The sequence below is a fragment of the Suillus subaureus genome, assembly GCF_016647635.1.
Source record: "Suillus subaureus strain MN1 chromosome Unknown BJ212scaffold_635, whole genome shotgun sequence".
Classification (NCBI taxonomy): Eukaryota; Fungi; Basidiomycota; class Agaricomycetes; order Boletales; family Suillaceae; genus Suillus; species Suillus subaureus.
The window spans coordinates 1-6991 of NW_024539191.1; the positions used below are offsets into that span (position 1 = coordinate 1).

Below are 6991 nucleotides of genomic sequence, written 5' to 3' on the forward strand. Positions count from 1 at the left end.
GAGTTTCGAATGGTACCAGGCGCAGCTTTTATCCAACAAAGCCTGTAATTGCTACGAGAAAGCACTTTGGTCCTTAGAAGAAATCTATCCACGGATTCGAGGAGACAACTGAGCGTTTCAGTCAAGTCAGAGCGAGGGTCTACTGAAGGTTTTAGCTAGAACGCTTTACTTGCGTCATCCTCGTATTAGTTTGCTTACTGTATAGTGTCAATCGCATTCCGTGAGTCACGACCTTCATTATCACTGTGATATGACAGGTTGACCAGACACTGGTCATCACAATGATGTGCCAATATGGCCTACCATCAGGGTTCAGACGAGCTAACTCCATAAACTGGCACTTCTGCTTGCTTCCCGCCATTAATTACCTGGTGAGTATGAATTCATCATGGCACCGTTCTACAGCAGCCAGGGTGTATCAACTGTAGCTCCGGTGGAAGAATCATTCTAAGATCGACGAACTCGTGAAGAATGACTATTAGCTGACAATACTTCATATTCAAAACAGAGGGTATATCCCGTAGATCCGTCTAATACACATACAAGCTTAGTTGTACAACCAACCAACCCTTATAACGATCGATTCAGCAAGTCAGATCAATGATGTCGTTCTCTGCCACAGCTACTCTCGTTGATTGGCCCTTGAATGTCGACTCGAGGCCAGGGCGCTTGCTTTTGACATGAGATAAACTGTTCCCCTTCTTGGCTTTCTCTCTGGCAAGCAGTAGGGGTGCCTTGACAGAAAGTTTTGTGGGTGGTAATGGTACATCGGAATCACTAGAGATATCAATGATATCGTCAAGCTTGTGAATCGGCTGCACAGGTGATGGTGAATTCGGGCGCGTGATCAAGCTAGATGTCCGCTGCGGCGTTTTCCTAGGAGATTTGGATACGGATTGGAGGGATTCGGAATCGGACAATTTGGTATGCTTCTTGGAGCCGGTTTGTGAGGACTGCTGGGACATATGAGCGTGAGTAGGGATTTATGGGCTCTATGAAAGGATCGTCAGAAGTACTGATGAAACCTGACATCGGGAAAGGACGAGGAGCATGGCATGGTGGCCTGGGGTTCCACAACTGCTTTCTTCCGGCGGGCAGTTGTCTTCTTTGGAGGGGATGAACGAGAGACAGCATCTTTATCGCTGTCGTCTTGTGAGGTGGAAACATCTTTCTTTTTCCTCTCCGTCATATTTGAGATATCAATGATGTCGTTAAGCTTGCGCATTGGCTGTATAGATGACGTTGAACCCATGGACCTAGTTAAGCCTGACGAGCGCGGAGATGTTTGCTGCGGAGATTTTCTCGGAGACTTGGTTATATAGGATTGTGGGGAATCTGAGTCAGACGATTTCGTATGTTTCTTAGAACCAGGTTGGGACTGCCGTGATATATTAGCACGGACAGCATCCTTGGGCTCCAGGAAAGGATCGTCAGAAGCGTTGATGATTGGAAGGGAGCGAGGAGCGACCCCGCTGTCCTCCCGGCCTGCTACCGCTTTCTTCGGACGGGTAGGTTTCTTCTTCGCAGGGGCCAGAACAGGAAGGGCATCTCCATCGCTATCTCCCTGCACAATGAGAGCAGCCTTCTTCTTCCCATCCTGTCTTGTTCGATCGCTTGGTCTTTTTCTCCAGCTTTCTGCGCTGGATGTCTTCGAAGGCTTCGACGAGTTCTGGCTCTACGATCTGCACCATACATGCTGGCATCCATACACGAAGGTGGCTCTCAGGGTCTAGTGGAGGTTTCTTTCCCTTGCTCTTGCCCTTTTGCTTTCCGCCATCCTCATCCTCATCATCGCCTTCGGTGTCATCGAAAGCGGCATCTACTTCGATCGGGGGCCTAACTCCTTGAACACCATCCCCAGCCAACTGTACGAGCTGCGCAGGCGCAATCTCCAGTCGATACTCAAGAATTCCATCCGTAGACGCGTGCCGTCGCGAGGAGTGAATCTTGACAATCAGCCTATCTTCTTCTGCTTCGGATTCAGTATCACTATGCTCTTGCTCCTCCCGGTCGCCTTTGGTTGGAGAGTGGAGCTTCATCGACGAAAAGTACTTTGTAATCATCTTCGAGGGCGTGCCTGGAGCAAGTTTCCCTGTTGTCTTGCTCTTTTTAGGGCTCATCGATAAACCTTTACGCTTCTTCTCATCTTTTTCCATCGCCCCACGCCGCAGGATACGTTGCACGGCACTTGGCCACAAAACTGTACGAAAACGCTTGATGATCACGTCTTTCACACCCCATTCGAAGTACAGTTCGCAAAGTGCAGCGATTTTACCAATGTCAGGCTCCTGTTCCCAATTAATGTCTCGCGTAGGTTTACCCTCTGTCTCGCTCGTGATAGGGTTGGTGTAGGATAGTAGAATATCGATATCAGGAAAATCATCAGGAATCTTCTTTGCGAGTGCAGGCTTTTTCGATCCGATGAGGCCACTCTTGTTCGTACGCAGTTCCTCGCGCACGTCGTCACGCCACGTGTCAAGCCATTTCTCTAGCTCTTCACGGCTGAGGGAGCTGGCAGCTTTTAGCAGTCGATCTCCGAATCCACAACGTGCTAGGGCAGCAGCAATGAGCTTCCCGCAGCCTTGAACACCAGCTTGATGGTAGTCTCCGCCAGAGAGGAGGCCAATTAGGATACAGCCTCCTTGCGAGAGACAGATGTCGTCGTGGGAGAGGATATCAGCGGCGCGATACGTCACGACGTGGTTTCCATCATCACGTCCATCAGAGTTTTTCACTGGGTGCGCACGGTTTCCGGAAAGCGTATTGCTAGGGCTATCCGAGAGTCAGCATTTGATAATTTGCTCAGGGTGACGGGATTTACTTGCGGATGACCATAGTGGCACCAAATAGAAAGTTGTCGACATCATCGGAGAGGACAGCATCGATGACTCTGATGCGATTCAGGTATGCAAGCTCAGCTTCAGCTTCGCCTGGAGCCTATGCATCATAAATCTTCTTTTCGTCGTCACTTTCCGCATACACGCACCGTTCTCCATTCAAAACCAAAAGCAGCAATGATGTTTTTCATCCCAGTGGTAAGCCAGTGCGCGTTGCCGCTTACTCTCTTCCCGCGCTTGACAGAAGGCCTTTTTGGACCATCGAATACGAAGAGTGGGAGGAGAGGCATACTCATGAGTCTGGAGCAGCGAAAGAAGAGTGTGCGCAATTCCGGATTCTCTCCTTCTTTACCGTACGCGGCATGGAAGAACCAAATTGAGGCATCGATGCCTATGCGAAAGCCTCGTAAACCACCAGCATTTGCTTCAAATCCCTGGGTAACAGATAGATGTGTTAATGACTGTGTTTGTCCAGCGGGTCGTAGCACCTATTAAGTAGACCGTGACTTTGAGCAAAACTTTGTGTCAACTCATGCAACAAACCTCCCAAAGTCCCGCCACACCCATATCCTGAAATAGTCAAAGAAATCACAAGAAAAGAAGGGGTATCACGAGACAGCCTCTGGCAGTTCAGTGAATGAGTTGCAGCGAAGTTGAATGCAATCTGCACATCGCCGGTTTGTGCATGCACGTGACCGCGCCAGTCTCGGCGTGGGCTAAGTACTGTGGGCCATTGACACCCACGTCACTAAAAACTGCTCACTCCGAGAAACTCCGAGAAATTACACTTATATGTACTGGCCAACAAGACATCATGCGTCATGGACGAGCAGGCAATCTCGCTAGTTTTCAAGTTTGCATCCAACTTTCAGCAGTGATTAACCCAACGCGCAATCGACTCGAGTCTCGGACTCAGCACTCAGGTGAACCCTGCGGCTCTCGAAATTTACCTCAATGGTCAACCAGAACCGCCATTACTGCTTGCGAAATTCTGATCTGTATCCACTGATTTTCTGGTCACTTTGCCAACATTGATACGGTTGTCGAAGTCGCCGCATCCTGGCATTATTTGTTGCTGCTGCTGGGGCAGTGAAGCTTATCCTGCAAATAAGGGAATCGGTCAATCGGGAAGCCACGAACATGACCAACTTGTCCTTCTGTCGTAAGGTGACTTCAACCTCGCAACTGATAGCAGTTTCTGAACCGTCATACAACATGTGTTCAGGGCGAATTCAGCTCCCACAAGGCTTGCAACAGTCTCTATCAATCATTGGAAGGAGTCACCACGAGGTCCTCTCATACTACGAGAACTGTCTGGAATTTTTGGATGTCACTTCCGAGTCGAGCCTTCCGTGATATAGCACTAGTGTCAGCTTGGATGGTCTGCTGCAGTTTTTGACAGCTATTGACTCCCCGAGTATCGGACAGTTAAAAACGTGACACAAACCGGGTGTGTCGAAAACTCGACAATTTTTCATGGAACATTGATGTAGCTGCCCTTCCTTTTGCTTAAAACATTCAAAATAAGGACGCACTTCGAGCTTTGGCCTTGTACTGATCACGAATTGCATGAGCGAAATGTTTGCTTTAACATTTGGTAGTAACAATGGGATAGAAGATGCTCAGCGTTTGAAAACGTTAGTGAGTGAGTTTTATAGACAGAAGCTTTTGGTAGATAAGACAGTGGCCTATGCAGGCGCACAATCGGGCACAATGTACAGGTCGCTTCAAAGGATCGGTCGCAGGAAGACAAGGGCCGGGACCAAGTAGGTGTGGAGTAGGGAATGAATAGTTAGAGAGCGGAATGGTGACGACCGGCTGTAGTACCTAGAACAAAGGGCAATATACATGACAGCGACAGTAGCTTGAGTAGTATATCGGCTGCACGCGCCATGTTCTGAAGGATAGACAGGTAGGAGGACCGGAAAGGGGCTGCCAGTACTTTGTACTTGGTTAATCGAGACACGCGGCTACTGACAAGCTCGCAATCTGGCTTGTAGCCACAGAGTGCGGTTGCATTTCATGACCGCACTGGAACCGGGCTCGTTCCAATAATCATGGTGAGTCCTTTTGGGGATTTGATGGAGGAACTGACACCAGAACTTGAAGCTTGAAGAGCTTGAAGCGTTGGACTTCAAAATAATTGTACAGTCGAGTTAAAAGTAGTACCAGCCTGGGTGCCAAAGCTGATTTGTCAGCAAGCTCATTTCGAGCGGAGTCATAAACAACTGGAGACAGGGTTCGGAGATTGATTTACATCTTGCTCATCTTCCAATTCGTTGCAGTCGCCATTACGCTCTCGAGTCTTTTCTTGTTGACATAAAAAATGTGGAGACCTGCTACTCGCGAGGTTACAGGAACCAATGAAGGTCGGTGCAGTTTTTGTGATAGAACTTTGAATTATCTGACAAATATTCGGTCAGTTCCCCTGGGCACCCGTCGTCGGTTTGGACCCGCGCCCGCAGAAGAAACTGCGCGTCCGCAGCTTGCCCAGCCATCCCCCTCTGCTTATCCAAAACAGTCCAATCAAGACCAAGACTCGAGGAGGGGGAGGGAGGAGACCCCCACCAATTCTCAAGGTAAGCCCATCATTCTTGAACACCGACTTCCCAAGTCGTGCTTCCTTGCCAAGCATTTCTCTATAGCAGGTCCTGTGAGATTTGCTGGTGATCCTGGCAGCCCGTCTGTTGCGATTGCTGTTACAATCTTACTAATCACTAACTGACTGTGTTACTAACCCTGATACCGTGTGCTTTTCACTTACCCACAGCTGACGCTAATGGTGCTCGTAAAAGGCGCAGCCGCTGGGGAGAAGCAAAGACAGACATCCCTGGTTTGCCCACTGCCATCTCTGCTGCCGGCGTTTCTCAGGCACAGCTCGACAATTATGCAATTCACCTTAGGCTGGAAGAGATTAATCGCAAGCTGCGTCTAAATGATTTTATTCCGCCCGAGCGTGAGCGGTAAGTAGATGATGCTTCGACTTCTGCAAACGCATATGCTCATTCTGGCGTCAGATCACCCTCGCCCCCACCCACATATGATGGCCACGGTCGCCGTACTAACACCCGCGAGGTCCGCTATCGCAAAAAGCTCGAAGACGAGCGGATTCGCCTCGTCGATCGCGCTATGAAGAATGACCCCAACTTTCGGCCTCCTGTCGAATATCACCAGCAAAAACGTTCCCAACGTCCATCCGAAAAAGTTTATATTCCTGTCAAAGAATTTCCTGAAATCAATTTCTTTGGTCTTCTTGTCGGTCCTCGTGGCAACAGTTTGAAAAAGATGGAGAGAGAAAGTGGTGCCAAAATTAGTATCCGTGGCAAGGGAAGCGTGAAGGAAGGGAAAGCTCGTCCTGACCAGTATGCTGATGATGCAGAAGAAGATCTCCACTGTCTCGTTCTCGCTGATTCCGAAGAGAAAGTTGCAGCATGCGTGAAGATGATTAACAGGGTCATTGAAACAGTAAGAAGTCCAATTTGTGATCATCGATATTTTACTGAAGGTTTCTCAGGCTGCCTCCACTCCCGAGGGTCAGAATGACCACAAGCGCAATCAGCTCCGCGAGCTTGCTGCATTGAACGGTACCCTTCGCGACGACGAAAACCAGATTTGTCAGAATTGTGGTGGTCTCGGTCACCGAAAATACGACTGTCCAGAACAGCGCAACTTCACAGCTAACATCATATGTCGTGTTTGTGGTAGTGCAGGCCACATGGCGCGCGACTGTACTGTTAACAAGGATCCCAACGCTATCGCTATGGGCAGCCCGCCTCCTATGAACAAGGGAGGGTTCGATTCTGAGTACGCTAGCTTGATGGCAGAGCTTGGCGAGAGTGGCAGAGGCACAGGCGGTGATACTGCCAAGAGCTCGTGGGGTGTCCCCAGTGCTGGTCATGACATCACTGCAGGCGGGTCCAACATTCCACCTTGGCGTCGACCAGAGTCCTGGCAATCCAACAATCCTCCACAAAACCAGGGGTATCGGCCACCGCAAGCTTACGGTGGCTATGGCGCTCCTGGGTATGGCGCGCAATGGGGCCAGCAAGGCTACCCAGGTTACGGCTCACAGGATTATGCAGCGAACTACGCCCAGTACTACCAACAGCAATATGCCCAGCAACAGCCCTCTTAGTGACGAGTCTTTGCCTGTC

At 49.6% G+C, this 6991-nt stretch overlaps 2 protein-coding genes across 2 annotated transcripts; one reads left to right on the forward strand and one right to left on the reverse strand.

Moving 5' to 3' along the window:
- Positions 1-1260: 1260 nt before the first annotated feature.
- BJ212DRAFT_950724 (PIN domain-like protein) lies at positions 1261-3546 on the reverse strand. Its single transcript, XM_041344428.1, has 4 exons — positions 3381-3546; positions 2987-3325; positions 2822-2937; positions 1261-2772 (listed from the first exon to the last, which is right to left on the reverse strand). The coding sequence occupies exons 1-4, from the start codon at positions 3402-3404 to the stop codon at positions 1557-1559; spliced, it is 1695 nt and encodes a 564-aa protein (XP_041184770.1). The 5' UTR covers positions 3405-3546; the 3' UTR covers positions 1261-1556.
- A 1547-nt stretch (positions 3547-5093) lies between these two features.
- BJ212DRAFT_1420051 (uncharacterized protein) lies at positions 5094-6991 on the forward strand. Its single transcript, XM_041337617.1, has 5 exons — positions 5094-5206; positions 5261-5416; positions 5608-5800; positions 5855-6302; positions 6352-6991. The coding sequence occupies exons 1-5, from the start codon at positions 5164-5166 to the stop codon at positions 6970-6972; spliced, it is 1461 nt and encodes a 486-aa protein (XP_041184771.1). The 5' UTR covers positions 5094-5163; the 3' UTR covers positions 6973-6991.